Source organism: Macrotis lagotis, chromosome 7 (genome assembly GCF_037893015.1).
Source record: "Macrotis lagotis isolate mMagLag1 chromosome 7, bilby.v1.9.chrom.fasta, whole genome shotgun sequence".
Classification (NCBI taxonomy): Eukaryota; Metazoa; Chordata; class Mammalia; order Peramelemorphia; family Peramelidae; genus Macrotis; species Macrotis lagotis.
Window position 1 is genome coordinate 81,834,590 of NC_133664.1, and position 21,695 is coordinate 81,856,284.

Consider the following 21,695-nt stretch of genomic DNA (forward strand, 5'->3'; position numbering starts at 1 on the left):
TCTGCCAAGGAAACCTCATTGACTCTATTGGGGTTCTGTGATTCACAAGGTCACAAAGAGTCTGACATGATTGATAACAGCAACAAGTTGTATTAGTAGTGGTAGTAGTGGTAGTAGTAGTGGTAGTGGTAGTAGTAGTAATAGTAATAGTTGTGGTAGTAGTGGTAGTGGTAGTAATAATAGAAGTGGTGGTGGTAGAGGTGGTAGTGGTAATAGTAAAACTAAACTTAGCCCCATTTGTCTTGCAAAAAAAAAAACTAAAAAAAATAGTAGGACTAGAACTAATAGTAATAGTAGCAGAACTAAAATAGTGGGAGTAGTAATAGGACTAGTACTGTTGGTAGTAGAACTAGAATTAATACTAGTAGCGCTAGTACTAATAGTAGTACTATTAGTAGTAGTAAAGTTGCCAGACTGTTATTCAAACCTGTATCCTCCATTATCAACTCCAAAACTCTTTTTTTAATTTTATTTATTTAAGGCAATAGGGTTAAGTGACTTGCCCAAGGTCACACAGCTGAGTAATTATTAATTGTCTGAGACAGGATATGAATTCAAGTCCTCCTGACTCCAGGGCTAGTGCTCTGTCCACTGGGCCACCTAGCTGCTCCCAATTCTAGTTATCTTTTATTATACCCCAATGCCTAATTCATATCACATTTCAATTTTCAATTGAAAAATTTGACGCCCTTAGCAAAAATATACACTTCTTAGGTCAGCCTACCTAGAAGGATGGCCTAATGATCTCAGTCCAGTTTATCAAGTCCCTCTGTGGCCTGACCCCATCGTGATTCTCCAATTTTATCTCTCACTGTCATCCCATATACACTCTAGTCTACTTGGGCATATATCCTTACAGACACCAACACTGCCCTGCCTCATTCTCAATGTCACACCTTCCATTAAGCTATTTCTTCACTTAAAATGCTCTTTCTGTTCTCCAATGATCCAAATACTAACCACCATTCAGGACCAAACGCACATCCCCTGTTCTTTCATGAAGCTTTTTTCCTGATTAGTTGTCCCTGCTTTAAACATACTAGAAAACTGTAAAATACAATTTAACACTTAATTTTTCCAAATATATTTCCAAATATCAGTGCTGAATTTCCATCTCGATGACAAACTTCTTAGGTCAATAACCATGTATTCAAGATCTTCTATGTCCTCTACTGCAACAAGCGTGGTGCCAGGAAGATGAACCAGTTCCCTCAGGAAAATACTGAGAGAGAATGACAGCTATAATTATCTTCTGCCCCAACAGATGTCCTCATTAAGTAACCCTCAGTGTCCCTAAGTTGGTAATTATGATAGAGAACATTTATCTAGTACTTTAAGGTTTGCAAAGCAGTTTACAAGAGAAAAGAGAGGAGAGATATGTGAGAAGAGCTATGCCTTTATAATCAGATCTGGGTTCTGAATCTTTCTACCTTTATAACTATAGGCAAGTCACTGAACACCCTGGTCCTCAGTTTCCTCATCTGTAAAAGGAGGGGTTAAACTAGGTAACCTCAAAAATCATTTCTAGCTCTATATGTATATATTTAAATACATACATATATTTACTTTTATATAATATTTTCTAATGATAGATATATATATAATAACCTAGTACATATATATATATATATATATATATATATAATACCTAGTGTTGTCTAATTTCCCACTAGACTGTGGATTCTTTGAAAATAAAGATTGATTTATTTTGTATCTTCTTCTCTAATATAAACGCACACTTCAATAATGCCTGTTATATTATGAAAGGATAATTTTTGTGCCTGCAGATGTTCATTAATCAAAAAGTATTTATTGACTTACAATGGAAGAACTCCATGACTTAAAAGATCTCTGAATTCATCAGAGTGTGTAGTTTCTTTCCCTAGACTTTCTTCATAGGTCTTCATGAGTTTCTTTTGCTATTAAAAAAATTCAATAACCTTTAGCTGATGAGGCCACAAACCTCTCCAAACTTAGTCAGGCAAGTCTTTGCCATGACAAAGTCCCAGTTTTTAGATCAGACAGGCCTTATGTTACAATAACATAAGAGTAGGCCTTCTGCGGAAGGAAGATTAATGAAAAAAGTATAGTGTAAAGGTATAACCACAAGAATTTATTTTCTATTAAAGGCTTGGTAATAACCAGAGGGTCAGGGAAGTTAAAACTACATTGGTAGAATATAAGGTCCTTATAATTGGAGACCATTTCGTTCATTGTATTTGAATCCCTAACAAGTCACTTAACCTCTCTCCACCTCAATTTCCTCATCTACAAAATGGTAATCATAAGAGCACCTACCTCACATGATTGTTGAGATAATATACTTTGCAGATCTTTGCTATACAAGCCTTTGTCCCCTGTTGAAATGCAAGTGCAGTGTTACCTGGGAACTGTAGCATTGCTAACAGTCATTTAGTATGTATAACTGGACGACTCATTCCTTTCGGTTGTGAAACAGGATTCCATCGTAGAAGTGTGTTGTGCTGATTGTTAAGTGTGTCCCATAGCCCACTAGGTGTCATCCACCCATATTACACATTCTACCTGAGTAGCTTTCTCATCATCTAACTTGTGCCTAATCCATCCCCACATTCCCTTTCTATCCCTGGAACTATAATCAAAGCAATATTTCCCTTGATAATGGAAAAAGTATGTCAACTATTCTATAGTTCCCCTCATCACCCCTATAACTTTATAAACCAAAACATCCTTCCCTGGCCACAATCCCCCTCTTGCCTAATGGCAAGAGCCTTGAGTTAGAGACTGTCTTATTTTTGTATTTTCTTTCCTGGTTCTTAGAAGCCTTGCTATAAAAAAGTTTTTAAAAACCTTTCATTAATATTCTCTATAAAGCATAAAAGTGGCCCTGAGGTCCTAATATGTTTGTCCTTCATTATCAAAGAAGACCCTGACATCAGGGAGGTGATGCCATGATAAGCCATGAATTGGATTTGAGTGAGGGGGGGCTGTGCCAAGTCACCAGCCTCACTTTCTCCTCCAGAGTCATCTGGGTACTGTGGCCAGATAGGAATCAAGATGACTGGAAATGACTCTAAGTTCCTAAAGTTTATAACTTAGAGTACAAGCTTTGACAGGTCCCACAAAGATGAAAATTATTCAAATATTGGTAGAAGGGTGAGGCAAGTGAGTTGATGTGCATCCCTTAAGGGAGGCTTGTCACCAAGACTTATCACCTGGTCAAGTCAACCCATTCCAATCTGTTTCAAGTCCTGAAGAAGTGAATGAATCTCTAGATTTTGCTCAGAATAAGCATTGATAAAGGAGAAAGTAAGAGCAGAACCCAAAAATGAGAAAGACAGACTTAGAACAGGAAGGAAGGAAAATGTCACACATAATCAAACACCCTTTTTCATGGACCTAAAATGTTAGCTTCAATTTCATTGTTATATGGAATGGGCACTAACTTGCTAGATTTGTGAAGTGAACCTTGGGAGACAGGAGGCTTCCAGGAGTCCATTCCTCATGCCAATCCATGAAAATCTATATTATTCATCTATGCTCTAAGAAATAGCTAGTCTGTTTCTTCTTAAGGTTTAAGTAGAGAAAAGGAGAATAGAGGGAAAGAGCTCCTTTCCATATATGCCAATCCAAAGGTTTGGCAAAGCATGTCAGGCTCCTTAAAAATGAGCTATTAGATAAAATGGAAGCCATTATGACCCGCTGCTTATGTTGCATTTGTCCTGTGACTCCTAATGGGAAATACACAGTCTGGTGATTTTGAACTGGAAAATCATTTTCATTGTTGATCATCTGGGACATTATTCAATGTTTTGTTCATGTAAAAAGCAAATCTAACACTATGAGATGCATAGCATAAACATATCATTCCTAAAATATGATCACAAAAATGAGAACAGGGCAAAGCAGATGTCCTAGGGAAATGTGTATAGCAAAAAGAATATATAAAACGTTTCACCAACAGAAGCTCTCTGCTCCCAACTGAGCCTGAGTTTTTAATATTCCAAGCACGGAATTCTCCCACCTGAGGCTGTTTGCCTTAATCACATCTCTACTAAATTTTCACTTTGGAGATCTTATTGGATGGGTATCCTGTAATAAGTGATTATAGCTCTCAATGAAAAATTCAAGTTGGCCAGCTACTTGGCTACTCATTGATGAGATGCCACTGGGACCAGAACAATTTGGAGAGGTTTTGTCCTCCCCTTCCCACATGCACACCTCCCTCCAGTTCTCTCCAAAATCAATCTGTGTAATATTACACTGATGTTTGGCAAAGCATTCAGCTGCAACTCAAGTGGACTGGTGTTGGACTTTGGATCGATATGGTTTACTCTTCTCAATACAGAGATAGACCTTATTGTCAATGTGCTACTTTTTACAAGTGCTCTTAGAGGACAGATGGATGTGCATATGATATATTGAGCCTCCAAGTTCTTTAAAACTACTCAACCGTCAATTCTAAAGATTTAGAGATTTGCTCGTGTTTCAGGACAAAGCCAAGTCAAGATAGGTAAATCAGAAAAGCGGGTCACTCAAGATCAGTTGGCAAGCACTAAGGAATCCTATACTCTGTATATTTATAAAACTTTAGCCAGAGCGTAGTCTAGAAACTCCAGAACTGGAGAGCATTGTCCTAAATTGACTAATTGCCCAAATTTTGAACTCCATCTCTGATTCACAAATACTTTTGAAGTCCTATTGCATTCTTGTCCTGTAAAATTCCTACTTTGAACAAAGTAAAATAGGATCGCTAAATCTTTGAGAGTCCACCTATCTCCTATTGACACTTTGCCTTGAACCTCAGATTATGAGCTCATTGAAGTAGATCAAACCACCTTTGGCATGAATCTTAGCCAGCAACAAGCTATCATCTTGATGGGTCTCATGACAGAAAGGGACAGAAGGACACAATATAAAAGGGAAATACCCTGCAAAACAGAAACCACAGCCATGCCATCTTTCTATCTTGAGTCTGATGGCTTGGGCAGAGTGAATCATTCTGTGTCAAACATGTTTCCAGACTCCTGGACTGAGTTTCCATGGTGGCATTCTCCAGTGCTACCACTTCTGCCTTTATTATTCTTCCCTCCTCCTTCATAATACCAATCCCAAAATAGAAAAGTCCATCTTCGGACCACCAGGAAAATGACCAAGTGCTCTCAGAAATAAGTCAAACCTACATTTTGATACTGGAAAAGGAAATGGCATACCACTACAGTATCCTTGCAGGGGGGAAAAAAGACCCTAAAAGGTGTGACAAAGAGCTGGACCTGGCTAAAACAACAGAACAACAACACAAAGATTTTGATAACTTTGACCTAGATACTTATGCTGAAACTTAAATTTAATGTGATTTTTATCTTTTCAGCATGAGGAGTGTAGAAATGAAAACTCATTCTGATTTTCCAGTGATAGCATGAAAACAGCCACATTATAAGGAAGTTGGAAAGGAAACTCTCCAAAAAGTATCTCCCTGCAGCCCATGAGCCAAAGAATCCATCATTGGATCTTTATTGTTACTGTCATAAAATTTTATAGATAATCTAAGAATCAAAACTTTGACTTTTTTACTTCCATTGCCTTGTATGCAGGCCCTTTTTCAGTTTGAGAACACCAGGGTAATTGGGATTGGGGAATATGAGAGAGTAAGTTAATAAAGGTTCAAATTTGTGAACTTGACTATCTAAGAGCTTCCAAGATCTATTATCAGCTCTGAGAGGTAGGAACAAATCTGTCCTGTGGATGTCTGAACTCACACTTCCTTTATGACAGTGTTTATGTGTCTTAGGTTGATGTGTGCCTCAGTACCCAGAGCATGCATACTATCTCCACACTGAGGAAGATTCATTTCTAATAGGAAAGTTAATGCAACGTTTGGAAAGACTGAGAAATATTATTTATATTTCTAATACTTAAGATTGCCAAGCATTGAAAAAGTCATAGAGCAGGCTGGGTAATTTTCCACTGATGGTAGATTACTAGGCTATCCTTCCAAAGATAGGAGGCCTCAACAGCTGGGGAGATCTTTTGGTAGAAAGCTCCTGATACAGAGAAACCAAGATCTGAGCTTCCAAAAGATAGGAGCTTAAGTATTTTCTCCATCATAGAGCTAGTAAGCAACAGAGCTAAAATTTAAACCCACCTCTTCATCTTTACATCCAATTTTTTCCCTCATAACTTGTTGACTCTACCAAAAGTTGCCACTCGAAAGTTGCTGCTACAGGATCCCTCAAAAGCAAGGGTTCCAAAGAGCTCTCCCACCATTTTGAAAGTTTTTCTCTGTCTGTTTCCACAGGCTTGGATGTTAGGCATGCTCAGGTAATTGCACTGTCATCGGGCACCAAGTGCATAAACGGAGAGTACATCAATGACCAGGGACTAGTGGTCAATGACTGCCATGCTGAGATTGTGGCGAGGAGAGCATTTGTTTACTTCCTCTACTCACAGCTGGAGCTGCACCTCAGGTAAATTGAACACTGTTGATGCCTGAGAAATGTTTTATGGTCTTTCTTGGAACAAATCTGTCCTCTGGATATCTGAACTCACACTTCCTTTATGATGGTGTTTATATGTCTTAGACTGATGTGTGCCTCAGTACTTGGAGGAAACCAGAGCTAGTTATTCCACAGAGGAGGATCAGGTGGCTTTTTTTCCCATCCAAGCAGATTTTCCACCCCTAATGATTAGATATGAATCATAAAGTATATGTTCTTATTAAAGCCACTGATGACTCTTTGAGCACCAGCTGTATTACCATGCAGGACTGGCGGAAGATTGAAAGACTGGTCATCCTGCTCATTTACTGGTATTTCTCTTCCCTAATAATAACTATCTCCTGACATTGAGTTATTTCAGCAGGCAATTTTCAAGGCTCATGCACACTGCACGTGAGCATACACACACACACACACACACACACACACACACACACACACATACGCACGCACACTCAGTCTGCATGCACGCTTCAGTGGAATTTGTCATTAAAACCTTCTCCAAAGGACAGAAGTCATATTAAGAATACAGCTACCTAGGGAGTCAAGCATGGGCAATTAGAGCTCCTTTTCTACAATACGAAAAACACCATCTTAGACAGTAGGTGAAATGACTGAAAGTGAGTGTCAGACATAGATATTCCTTTAAATTTAATGTTTTGTCCCATCCTTTTATATCTAGTTAACTTCCAGTCGAGGGATTTCCCTGGTTGATTAATAATTCCACCTGCAAGAGAGACTAGGAAAATGTATTAAACAAATGGGATCAATTTACTCTGGATTCAACTGGACAATAGCAAACAAGCAGGGAACCAAGGGTCTCTTCTTGTTTATTCCATACCTCCTTCAGATTGGTTTTAATAGAAATCATTATTGTCACCCCTTTGTTATTAATCTCAGAACCTGCCTTATGTTAAAAACAAAAAACAAAAAACAAAAACCTACACCACTGTCTCTTGGGAGACAAGAGCTATTACTCTCTCTGAAAAATATAATTGTATCGATCCTGCTTCAAAGCATGTTCAGTTACACTATTATGTTATTTGGATCAATGTTACCTTCTCCCCGGTAAACTTTCATTTGGGCTCTGGAGGGATGCCAAGTCAGCATCGATAAATATGCTGGGCTGGAGTGAAATTGCAGCCACTTCCAATAAGACTTGTGATTTCACATGGTCAGGGAATTTTGATTGCATCATGGAAGGGTCCATACACATTGATCATCTAATTTCTGTCTGAGGTCTCAAACACTGAGGAAGCTTCCTCTCGAAAAGGGAAGTTAATACATTGTAGAAAGCTGAGAAATATTATTTATATTTCTAATACTTTAGATAATCCAGCATTGAAAGAATTCCATAGAGCAGGCTGGCTAATTTCCCATGATGATAGATTACTAGGCTGTCCTTCCAAAGATAGGAGGCCTCAATAGCTAGGGAGATCTATTGGTAGAAAGCTACTGAAAAGATAATGAGGCCAATCCGTCATGGCAGCCCATGGTACAATGAAAAAGAAAGTCGGGATGAGCTGTGAAGAAGAAGGGAGAACCACATTTTCATCATGGAACTGGAAAGCAGATGTTTGTAAGAATTAAGGTGCTTCATTTAGAGAAGGAGTGGAACATCTGTATTTCTCTTTTGGCTTTGAGCAGTTGAATTTATAAAATCTCCTGAGCAGAGAGAGATACACAGAGAGGGAGGGAGGGAGAAAGAGAGAATGATTTTTAGAAATGTTTTAGGGAAAAAAGAACTTCTGATGTGCCCCTCAAATTGGTGCAAAATTGTAATGAAAATATTAAAGGCCATAGATTTAGAGCTGGAAGAGTCCTTAGAGGTCATTAAGTTTAACAGCTTCCTTGTACAGATGAAGGAAAACTGATGAGGAAACTGAGGTTTAGAGAGGGAAAGTGATTTGCCTAAAGTTACATAATAAATGACAGTGAAAGGTTTTGAATACAACTCTTCCTGCCTCTAAGACCAGAAATCTAGCCTTTATATTTTAATACAAATATTAATTCAATATTTAATATTTAATTCAAATATTTAAATACATCTCTAAGAAATCTATCCTTTATAATCTAGCCTCAAACTCATGCCCCCCAAGTTATTTCTAATTTTTCTCTACATTTTCTCCGATTTCTCTAATTTTTCTTGCCCATTACCCTAGTCCCTCTTAAACCAAAATTATTCTTGTTTAGCTACCCAAAAGAAGAAGCCAATGTTGAAGACTGTAAGATGAGAGGAAGCTAGAATGAAAGAAAATAAATATTTATTAAGTGCCAAGCACTTTGCAATATCTCATGTAATCCTTGCAACAACCAGTAAGGTATATGGTGTCATATTCCCATTTTGGAGATGAGGAAAATGCAGCAGACAGAGTTGGCAACTTGTCTAGTGAAACACAGCTAAATAGTATTTGAGGTCAAAATTGAACTCCAGTCTTCCTGACTTCAGGTTCAGTGTTCTATTGACTGTGCCAACTAGCTGCCCACTAAATGCTTAAAACCAAATATATGCCAAATAAGCAACCAGAGTCCTGCATTTTTAATAACAATGGGATAATTAAGTCACTTAGAAAGTTTTGATTGTTAATCCATGTGAGCATATACTGTATTTTTCCAGTTTATCTGATTTTTTGTTGACTTTTTTATTATATTTATTTTTTGTACAAATGATGTTTTTTATACATTACTAAAATATTGTTTAAGAGTAAACATAATAACCCCTCCCCCAATAAAATATAGACCCTCATGAGCAATAAAGTAAAGAGGAAAAAAATAAATTTAAAATTAAAAAAATAATAATAATGGGGCAGCTAGGTGACGCAGTGGATGGAGCACTAGCCCTGGAGTCAGGAGCACTCAGGTTCAAATCCAGCCTCAGACACCTAACAATCACCCAGCTGTGTGGCTCTGAGCAAGCCACCCAACCCCATTTGCCCTGTAAAACCCCTCCCCAAAATAATAATAATAATAATAATAATAATAATAATAATAATAATAAATATGCTTCAGCCTGTGTTCCAACACCTCCAACTCTGTCACAGGTGGATCACATTCTTTAGGATAAGTCCATCAGAAAAGCTACTTCCATATTTTTCCACTGTTGCCATTGCTGATTGCAACTCCCTCCATTTGTACTTCCCCACTACCATACACTATATTTTCTCTCTCATTTCACTCTGTCCCTCTTCTTAAATGTGCTGTAGGGTAGCTGAGTGGCACAGCAGACTGATCACCGGCCCTAGGGCCAAGAGGCCCCGAGCCCACATACCACCCCTAAGGCCCAACAACCACCCAGCCCTATGGTCCTGGACAGGCCATCCAATCCCAGCCCCTTGCAAGAAGTAAAAAAGAAAATGTGTTATATCGGACCATTCTCCCCCATGGTCCACCCTCTCTTCTATCACTCACATCCCCCCCTTCCCCCTGTCCCCCTTCTCTCCTTCTTACTCTTAGATATCTATACCCCATTGAGTATATATGCTGTTTCCTCTCTGAGCCACATCTGATGAGAGTGAAGGTTCCCTCATTCCCCCTTGCCTTCCCCCTTCCATATCATTTCAATAGCTCATTGTAATACAAAAATCTTATTATATGAAATATCTTAGCCTATTCTACCTCTCCTTTCTCTTATTCCCATTACATTTCCCTTTTGCCATTAACTCCATTTTTACAATATATTATATCTTCAAATTCAGCTCTCTCCTGTGCTTCATCTATAAAAGCTCCTTCTATAAGAAGTTTCTTATGAGTATTATCAGCATCATTTTTCTATGCAGGAATACATGCAGTTCATCATCATTAAATCCCTCATATTTTTACCCTTCTCCTCCACTCTCTATGCTTCACCTGAGTCCTGTATTTGAAGATCAAACTCCCTGTTCAGGTCTGGCCACTTTAACAGAAACATTTGAAATTCCCCTGGTTCATTGAAAGTCCATTTTTTTCCCCAAAAACATCCAGTTTTGCTGGGTAGTTGATTCTCAATTGCATTCCAAGGTCTTTTGCCTTCTGGAATATTATATTCCAAGCCCTATGAGCCTTTAATATTGTTGCTGCTAAGTCCTGTGTGATCCTGACTACAGCTCCATGATATTTGAATTGTGTCCTTCTAACTGCTTGTAATATTTTCTCTTTGACTTGGGAGTTCTGGAACTTGGCTATAATATTCCTGGGAGTTGGGTTTTTTTGGATCTTTCCAGGGGAGATTGGTGGATTCTCTCCATTTCTATTTTTCCCTCTGCTTCTAGGGATATCTGGGCAATTTTCCTGTAAGAACTTTTTAAAAATGAGGTCAAGGCTCTTTTTCCTGATCATGACTTTCAGGTATCCCAATAATTTTTAAATTTTCTTTCCTGAATCTGTTTTCCAGATCAGTTGTTGTTTCAATAAGATGTTTCACATTTTCTTCTAATTTTTCATTCTTTTGGTTTTGAAGTATTGTGTCTTGACTTCTCATAAAGTCAGTAGCGGGGCGGCTAGGTGGTGCAGTGGATAGAGCACCAGCCTTGGAGTCAGGAGTACCTGGGTTCAAATCCGACCTCAGACACTTAATAATTACCTAGCTGTGTGGCCTTGGGCAAGGGACTTAACCCCATTGCCTTGAAAAAATCTAAAAAAAAAAACATCTCATAAAGTCAGTAGTTTCCTTTAGTTCCATTCTACATCTGAAGGATTTGTTTTCCTCAGAGAGCTGTCTTATCTCTTTTTTCCATCTGACGAATTCTGCTTTTTAAAGCATTCTTCTCCTCAATAACTTTTTGAACTGTTTTATCCATTTGGCCTATACTGGTTTTTAACATGTTATTTTCTTCACCATTTTTTTGGATATCCTTGACTAAGCTGCTGACTTCTTTTTCATATTTTCCCTGCATCTCTCTCCTTTTTTTCCCAATTTTTCTTCTATCTCCCTCACTTGATTTTCAAAATCTTTTTTGAACTCTGTCATAGCCTGAGTCCAATTTTCATTTTTCTTGCAGTCTTTAGATGCAGAAGCAGGTACTTCCTCATCTTCAGATTGAGTATTTTGATCCTTCTTGGGATCATAGACAATGTATTTCTCAATGGTGTTACTTTTTTTCTCTGTTGACTCATTTTCCCCAACCTGCTCCTTCTTTTGAGGTGCTTCCTGAGCTTTTGAATATTATTAGGACACCCCCCCACACACACAAGGATCTCCATGTATGAGCCTCTGTTTTCCCTCCTGGTCTGTGAATAACCAGAAGCGCACCCCTCTGCCACAGGGCTGAGGTGGGGGGCTGCTGTTCTATGGGGGGCACCTAGACTACAATCAGGATCTGAATGTGGTCAGAGCCCCAGAGTCCCATTCCAGGTACAGAGGACAGACCTCGGAAGTCTCTCTCCACTCCCTAACTAAAGTAGGCTGAGCACTCAAGGCTCAGTTGCCTGGGGGCCTCCTGCCTACCAGCTCTGCCTTCTTCCATTTCATGGATCTGGGCTGCCATGCTGAGTGCCCTGAGGGCTGGGCTCTGGCAGAGGTTCCTGCTCCCCCCATCTTCCAAGTTGTGCCTGGTTCTCCCTGGGGTGTAGGTCAGGAAACTGCCCCCACTGCCTTAAACCAAGGCTCCCAGAGGCCCTGATGGGCTGCCCCTCTAACCCCATGGAGCAGGGCCTTTCCACTGTTTTCCAGGTTACCTTGGGCTGGAGAACTACCTCACTAGATCCCTCTGTGGGTTCTGTCTCTCGAAAATTTAGTTACTGTCACTATTTTATAAGTTTTGAAATATTATATATATAGAGAGAGAGCACCTAAGAGAGGCTCTTCTCCTGTCGCCATCTTGGCTCCCTATATGATTTTTTTTTAGAAAAGAATGTAGTTTCCGCTATGGAAGAAGGGATATGAGTCCTATAAATGTTACAGAAATTACAGATTGATTATCATCTATTTTTCATCTCAAAATAAAAAGACCAAATGCCCCCAAATCAATAATAATTATGAATATCAACTGTCCAATAGCCCTGACATTATCTGTTTCAAGTATATGGTTGTACATAGTCAGTTTCTCCATTAGAAATCATGATCCTCACTCACAAATGCAAAAAGCACATCATTTTACTTTTACCAAGATTTGAGAAGGAACAAGACCCATCTGAAGTAAATATGGGAAGCTGGACAAACTTGAGCCTCCCACTAAGTCTTTCATCATCATCTCATTTTTTTGTTTGTACCTCTGGGACAACCTATCTGACATGATTTATCTCATTTCCCAAAAGCTTTTTTCCACCCAATTTCCCTGAGCCTCAGAATGTATCCTTCCCTCATAGATCATAGGATCAGATTTCAATCTAGAAGGTATAATAAAGGTCAATGAACCTAATACCCTTCATTTTATAGGTAAGACAATGAAACACAGAGAAACTAGGGGACTTCCTGAAAATATCCCAACTACCTAGCATCTGAGGTAGTATTTGAACCCCAGACTAAGTTAAAAATCTTGCTTCAACTATCAATTATCCAGATGACCCTGGGCAAGTAACTTAATTTCCATGAGTCTCATTTTCCACATCTGAAAAAAGGAGGATAATACTGGCAATTAATGGGATGTTGTTTATAAAGTGCTTTGCAAACTTAAAACACTACATAAGTCTTAGCTAATAAATATTATTCTATATTTTTTCTATTATTCTATATATTAAAATGAAGTGATAATAGTTTAAGATACTATTCCTCCCAAGTGAGTTTCTTAAAGAAGAAAAAGCCTTTATAACTCAAAGGAATAAAACATTTCTGTTGAAATTCTGCATTCCATTGCAATTGTTGATATATTTATCTCTTGAATTACCTACCCTGCCTACTCATAATGCTAGTCATGAAGGTAGGGCCTGTCACTGACTGGAACATAGAACTTTCTCTATTTCTTCATTCTTCCCTTTCCCCCCAGACATGGGTTGGAATAGTAATGATTGACCTTTATTTTACACTTTAGATTTATCAGGTCCTTTTCATATATTCATGCTCTCATTTGATTTTCACATCTTCTTGTAAGAGAGATGGTATAAATTTGGGGGCAGAGGAAAGCAGGGGACTAGACCTATGATTGCATTATGAAGAACCCTTTACCAATTAAGATCAGTATCTTATCCCTAGCTTTAGTATTACCTTAAATACCAAGAGGATAGGTGACTTGCCCTGGTCACTAAGTCAATGTGTACCCAAGAAGAGACTTGAACCCTAATACTGAGGCTAGCTATCTTTCTCTCTTCATTAAGCCACACCACCTCTCTATATTGGTATTACTCTCTTGAATAAATGAAAATTCAAGAATATTCTTCTTGACAGATAAAAGGTAAAAAATAACAGTCCGAAATGTGAAATGACTTGTCCACAGTTACACAGCTTATAAATAGCAAAGTTGTGACTAACACCAAAATCAGTACTTATTCCATTACAAAAGTAAGACTCTTGTGGTGAAGGGAAGGGCATCATCATTGGGTCAATGAATGATGCCCTGGATAGTCCCATCCAGAAAGAGACTTCTTCAAGTCAAACATCTGTCACTGAACTTCACTGTATACAATAAAAAGAACATTCTCCCCTTACTGGATTTGAGATTATAAAGTCTCAGGATCTTTCTTTCAAATCTTTAATCTCTGGAATTAATCACTATGCTTGTCTCTTTTAAGGAACCCTCTCCTCCTTGATCCCTCCCCAGTCTTTTATACCATCTATGTTCTTTTATCCCCTAACTCCATCAATTTTGTATGATCAATAAGATCATTCAAGCAGATACTTGCATTTGTACAATCCATTAGCATGAGTGGGAACTGAACAAAAGGAGATAAGTCCAAATATGATTTGGAAAACATTCACAGATAGTAGTTGCTTGGACATAACTGATTTTACTTCAGTAACATTTTAATATATTCACTTTTCTTGTTCTTTCTTGACTTACTGACAGTTCCCTAATAACTAACTCCTAATGATTTCATAGGATCTTAGAAGACAATGCCAAGTATGTAGGCAGGTGCTCACAACCATAAACCCCATGTAGTTAGGGTGACAGAGCTTTTTAAATGTAGATTTTTTTATCTTGTAGAATTTATCCTGAATGCTAGTTGCTCAAATGAAAACATTTCAAAATATAAAATTTGGGATCTGCTGAATAGTAGGGTGCCAGCAACCTCTCCATAATACAAAAATGGTCTCCAAGTCCTTTTCCACTGCTGACCATAGGCGTCTGTCATTCAGATTTCTAGCTTCCCTTAGAGATATGAGGAAAATTCAGGGCATAAAGAGAAAACTTTCAAACAATCTCTCTTCAGAGAATCCCCATTAATGTAAGAGAAAGTAAAAACACTGGATTCAGAATTCTCAAGAGAAGCTCAGTCATAACTTCTTTACATGCTCCCAGCCATAACCAGAGAAAGTCAAAAGATCAAAAAATTGCAATGATCCTTTGCTTCTATAAAATAAAACCATATGGTACAGTGAAAAGAGCATTGACTCTTAAGAGGCAGAGGACCTAAATTCAAATCCTGCTCTTACATTTACTCCCTGTGTGACCTTGGATAAACCACATTAACATTTCTAGGCTGTTTCTCCATTCACAAAATGAAAGAGTTAAACTAAATGACCTTTAAAGTAATCCTTCCAAACCTCAATCTATAATTTAAGGGATCATGAAAGTCTATGATTTAGGGGAGGGAAAGTGTGTGTGTGTGTGTGTGTGTGTGTGTGTGTGTGTGTGTGTACAGACAATGTACTTTAACAATTTTGGGGGGAGAAACACTTTATTACTTAACCAGTGATGTCCCATTTTATACAGAAACCATTATCACAATGGCTTCTTGAGGGCAAGAACCATGTCTTATTGAACCATAATATCCATCTCAGTGCCTGCCAAGGCATCCCTTTACTTAATATACATGTAATACATATTAAATGAATAAAGAATAGGTTTCCCTACCTCACCTTTGGTCAGTGATTTCATTATTAAAAAAGGAAGTGTCAGTGTGTGGGAAACTCCCTCCAATAATGAAAATCCATAATTTACCTCAATTGTAGTCTTAGAGAAGGGTTCTTTATCCTTCTGTGTGACAGAGCCCCTTTTGACAGCTTGATGAAGTCTATAGACCCCTTCTCAAAATAAGTGTTGTTGTAGATAGAAAAGAAAATATACTTAGACTTTAAAAGAAAATCAATTATATTGAAATACAGTTTTCAAAAAAAATTGTTTTTAGCAAGTTCACAGACTCCTAGTGAAGAAACCTTATCTTAGAGAGTCAGCTGGAATAGAAAGAGGATAAATGACTTGCCTATAGTTGCACAGCTAATATATGCCTGCCATATGGGCAGGATATGGATATATTCTGATCCCAAGTCTAATGCCTCTCTATCTTCATTGCCACATTCTCTAATGAATTAGTACATATGTAAGGGTGAAAAAAGCAACAAATGAAACCAGCCAGGAAAGGCTTCTTAAACTGGCACCCTTAAGTCTTCTTTAGCTTTTGTATGCTCTACAATAACTATTGATCCTCAAATAAGACATCCCATCTTCTGACTTTGGGTATTTGCAGTGGTCTTCTCCAATGCCTGGAATTCTTTCCCTTGTCATCTTTGTTTTTTGTTTTCCTTCAAGATCTCACTCAAATCCCACTTCCTATAAGCTTTCTGATCCTCCTTAATTCTGGTGTTTTCCCTCTGTTGATACTCTCATTTATCCTGTAACTTGTACAGAGTTGTTAACATATAGTCTCCACCATTAGACTGTTTTTGCCTTTCTTTGTATCCCCAGAGCTTAGCACATAGTAGGAACCTAGTAACGGTTTGTTGACTGACTGGGATTTTCCCTCCTACACCTTAAATAGCTTTTGTGTTGTAAAGGGAACTTTTTCAAGAATTAAAAAAGAAAAATCCCAATCCCTCAAATATCCAAAAGGAAACCTGGTTTCCTTGAGTCTATCTACCCTTGGTCATGGTTGGGTGAGGAAGGAAAGGGGAAACGAATATATTAAAAGTCCTGACAGTTACTATTTCTTCTCTGTAGTTCTGCCTGTCAGTTCAGGCTAAGTCTTTAAGATCCCTTTTTTTTATTATTTAAACTCAATCCTCATTGTCATTAGGCAGAGCCAGATTTAAAAGCCGTTTACTCTAATCAGGAATTGTGTAAATACACAGAAAAGTAGCTTCATAAATATAAAGATTTTGGTCAGTGTCTATGGAGAAAACTAAACCATGGATAAAGATAAACTTTCCCCCAGGGTGCAGAATGCATTGGCAGTTCTGATCAGCTTGTCTCCCCCACAAGCAGCAAGGCTGTTAAATATTTCAGAGGATTCACCACAAGAGGAAAACATGATTCAGAAGGAAAAAGTCGGGGGGGGGGGGGGTGGAGTGAGGAGTGGAAAGGGTCGGGAGAGGAGGGAAAAAAAACAAGAGTCATTTGCCCAGTAGGAATGTTTCTGATTTTGGAGCACTCAAAATGACCTGGAACCTCTTTGTGATCATAGCAAACAGCAAGAGGACTCGGAACGATCCATCTTCATGCAATTGAAAGAGGGAGGATATCGGCTGAAAGAGAACATCCTATTTCATCTGTATGTGAACACCTCTCCCTGTGGAGATGCACGCCTCAACTCTCCTTATGAAATCACAACTGATTGTAAGAGACTACTTCTAACCCTTCCTCTGGCAAAGGGAATGAGCACCTGTGTCACATACATACTACCAGCACCACCAAAAATAATCATCTTCATAGTCGTCTGTCATTATCGTCATCATCATCACCATATATTTCTCTTTCTCAAGTAAATATCTGTCTAGTGCTTGCTTCTTTATTGGATCATGGTCTCTGTTCACAAAAGAATGTGAACAAAAGAGAATTATATCAGGAATTCACAGACTTTTTTTTTAATTTGGCTCAGAAATGTCCGTGAGATAGACAAAAGTAGTTTTTAAGCAAATCGTTTTTTAATTGTGAAAATGTTTATTCATGGATTTTGTTTTAACATGAGTTATTTTCATGTATGACATTCAGTGCCACTGAAATCCTCCTAAAAGGACAATCAAATGGCACAATGGGCATAATGCTAGACTTGAAGTAAGGAAGAATTAAGTTTGAGTCCTGTCTCAGACATTTACTTGCTGAGTTGGTCCTGGGCAAGTCACTTAACCTCTCTCTTGCCTTTATTTCCTTGCAATATATATAATATAATAAAATAATAGCACTTACTATATGTAATAAGTGTATTGAGGGATTTGAAAGAATACTATTGTGTTTACAAACCTCACAGTGCTAATAATAAAGAAAAACAGGTCATTAAAACCAATTGATGCACTATGTGATAGCTTATACAATATTCTACAGTCTTCCACCTCTCTACAGAGAAGGAAGAGGTATGTTTCATCTTTTCTCCTGATAATGATTTTTACAATTCATCAGAGTCTTAAGTTATTTTCAATGTCATTTTTATTGCAATTCTGTAGTCTTTATATATTTTTATTTTTTAATTTACACTTCATCAGTTCAAATAATTCTTTGTAAACTTTTCTGAATTAAATCCATCAAGTTTTTAAAATGTATTTTATCAAATGATTATTTTTACATCATCTGCATTTCCAAATTTATCTGTTCTCCCTCAACCCAGCAAGCCACTTCTTTTAATTCAACAAACTTTTATGAATTGCTTACACTACACTCATATTCATTATCTTTCACAATGTATAATAAATTGCATTATAATAATATTCCATAATCTAATCAGCTATTCCATGTACATCAATGATGGACATCCCCTTTTACTTCTTTTTTTTGTTACTGCAAAAACTAATTTTAGCTCTATAATTCTCCCCTTCATCTAATTTCAAAAAGTATGAATGAAGTGCATGTTGAGTGGGTTACTTCAGGAAATGCTTACTCTCACTAAGGGATTAAAAGAGAACAAAGTACAACCTTTGCAACTAAATCAGAATTTAGATGACTCACTTTTGGGAGAGGCAAGGGAATTCATTCTTAAGTTATCTCAATGATACATCAACTCTTTTTCTTCTATGAAGAAAATGCTCCAAGAACTTAATTGTGTGATATCATTCAAGTCATTTAATCTTCCTGGGTCTCAGTTTCCCCTCCTGCAGAATGAAGCTGGTACAGATAACCTCAAAGGTCCTTTTCAGATCTATATTAAGGCTTTTATTCTGTTTCTATTTGGGAATGAAGAGGGGTGCTTTTGAAACTATTTGACTACTATAAAAAATGAGGTATGATGGGCCAACTATATTCTATTCTTTCCAGTTCCCTTTGTTATCAGTGATACATGTTCACAAGATGGGCAACTTGAATATGAGATAAAGTCTTATAGAAAAGTCAATTTGAGTATTGCTATTGAAAATGTTTCCCTTGTGTAAAACTAACTAGTCTAAACTCCTGGGAGTTTAGAGAACAAATGAAAAAAACAAAAACAGAAGAATAAAAGGAGAAAAGAACCTTATGGACAAAACATCTATCTTCTTATAATATAACCTATGATTACTAAATTTTTAGAAATCTTGAAGCCAATTTAAGGTTGATTTTTTTTAATTAATATAGTATGCAGTTCAAATATATCTGTTTAACCAAGATGTTATAAGGATCCCCCCAGGCCTCTAAGAAAATCAATAATAAATTCCATATATACAGCCCTGATTTCCTGGGGGTTGGGGGTGTCTGTGTTTAATTTCTAAGCTTCGGTCCTCTCAGGAATACATTTTATACTCTCCATACACTAGATACTAAGTTCACTAGAATGAAGTGGGTTTTTTTAATTCTGTGAATATTTTACCCAAATCACCAGCCTTTATATTGAATGCAAGGATGCTATGTACTCATTAATGTTAGCTATGAATTTATGCTAGAGTTACATAGTTTATTCCTTCTCCTTCCCAACCTGCTCATTCCCTTTGGAAATGGAAGCATTGGACTGAACAAGTAGGTAGAAATGTTTATCAATCAAGGAACAAATAAGCAATTATTAAGTATCTACTATATACTATCCAGGGTAACTAAGTGGCACAGTGGATCTGGAATCAGGAAGACTCATCTTCCTGAGGTCAAATCTGGCCTCAGATACTTACTAGCTGTGTGACCCTGGGCACAGCAAGGTAATCTTGTTTGCCTCAGTTTCCTCATCTGTATAATGAGTTGTAGAAGGAAATGGCAAACCATTCTAGTATTTTTACATAGAAAACCCCAAATGGAGTCCCAAAGAGTCAGACAGGACTGAACAACAACCATATATTATCCACAAATATGCTAGGCACTGGATACAGAAAGATAGAAGTGCAATAATCCCTGCCCGCTCAAGAATTTTACCAGCTAGATGGGGAAATGTGAATATTTACCATACAATAAAGATTTATTAAGGAAATTACAATATACTAAAAGGAAACTGAAAAGATATGGGAATGGTGGTGGGAGTGGGGGAGAGGTAGGGTTTGTTACTGTTATGATGATGGAGTCAAAAGCAGAGCTGCTGGGTCAAAATGAAGAGATAGCTGGGATTTTGAGCCTGTATAATGGAAGAGTATAAGATTTCTTTTATTCCACCCTGTTGTCAAAGGGGCAAAAGCAACAAGGGTACTGATGAGGCATGGGTACCAAAACTGAAATCATCTCCATGATGCTGAGTTTCCCACTGATGAGTTTGGCTGGGGTAGGGGGATGGGTGGGGGAGTAGGAAGAGAGGAGAGGGATAAGGGGAAAAGGATGCATCATGATGATGAGACTGGAGTCAAAACCAGTCAGAGCAGTTGATGACAAATGAAAGATACAGTTGATTTGAGGGGAAGCTCTAAAACCTGAGATGACTACCTAAATGCAATAGAATAAATATTTATTAAGTCCCTCTTCCATGTATAGCATCCTGAATGAAAGAAGCTGAATGCCTGTCTATGGGTGGTGGGGAGGGAGTTGGGAGGTTGTAGAAAAGAGCCAACATGCAATGTGGAAAAGCTTAAAATAAGCTTCTTTTAAAAAGAAATACAAAGTGAATGGAAGGATTTCTTGGCTTACATGAGCAGAAAATGTAATGTAAAGCTTAATGAATTCCTAGAGAAAAATTAGAAAAGTGAAATGCTTTTGTAAATATACATGACCTATGTCTACATGATGTAAAACAGCCGTTTTTTTAAATCTGCAAAATATGGCCACTTATTCAACCACTTGGAAATGGTTTTGTCATCCACACTTTTTACTACTGCAAAACTATAATCTAAGACTCTGACTCTGGGTGATAAAAGTTCTTCAAATGTATCCAGTTTCTTGCTGTCATTTTGGCCTCAGACCCTCCTAGTAGGAATCACAAGAGGACTAGATTAGGAAATTTAAGACTCGCTAACAAGCACCCTGTGTTGGCTTTGACAGTGGTTGAATTCAGAAAGTGTTCCACATCTCTTTGTGTACTGGACACCAAATGGTCTCTTCAGATGTACCGTTGATCCCTAAATTCATAAAATGTTGGGCTTGGAAGGGATTTTATGTATCAGGGAGACCAAGGCCCTCATTTTACATATAAGGAAACTCTTGCCAAAACAAATGAAAGGATTTGTTCAAATTGACAACTAAAATGTAGTCCAATTCTAGTACACTTTCCATTATACCATGGATGGTTTGATAAAATTAAAAATGCATCTGTTCTCAAATACATCCTGGGATTCATTGAACAAGTACAGTTGCCTTGCCTTAATGGTTTTCTTAGAATTGACAGGTGATGGAGAGAAGGTAAAAAAGACACCCCCCTCACATGTATACTATAGAAAGAGCTAGACAATCATGGGGTGTTATTATTACAATATTTATACTAGAAATCAATCTAAAGTGAACAAGTTTTTCAATTAGTAAGAGCAAAAAACACTTAATAAATACTACCATGTTCCATGTCCTGTATTAAAAAGGACATAAAAATAGGGACAAATATAAACTCCTTGCTCTCAAACATATTCATATTCTAATTGGATTATATTTACATATAAGATCTATACAGAGTAGAAAATAATCACAGGGAAGAACCTGGGGTGGAGTAGAAGAATATCAGAAACCGTGATCTCCCACTGCATCCAAGACTATTCCCAGTTCTCCTAATCCATAACTGGCCACTGGACCCAGATGGCTTTGGGGGAAAAAATGAAGTTTGTGACTGCCTAGCACCCCCTCACTTAAATCCAACTCACTTGAATGCCATGGCATCACCTACCTGATGTCAAGGTGTTCTTCGAGAATGAAGGAC

The 21,695-nt window shown here is 37.7% G+C and overlaps 1 protein-coding gene across 1 annotated transcript in view; it reads left to right on the forward strand.

Moving 5' to 3' along the window:
• ADARB2 (adenosine deaminase RNA specific B2 (inactive)) overlaps nt 1-21,695 on the forward strand; it is a 704,572-nt gene that overhangs the window by 632,547 nt on the left and 50,330 nt on the right. The window contains 3 exon segments of the mRNA XM_074193215.1: nt 6,278-6,437; nt 7,735-7,753; nt 16,960-17,098. Of these exon segments, the coding sequence (XP_074049316.1) occupies nt 6,278-6,437; nt 7,735-7,753; nt 16,960-17,098 (318 nt within the window).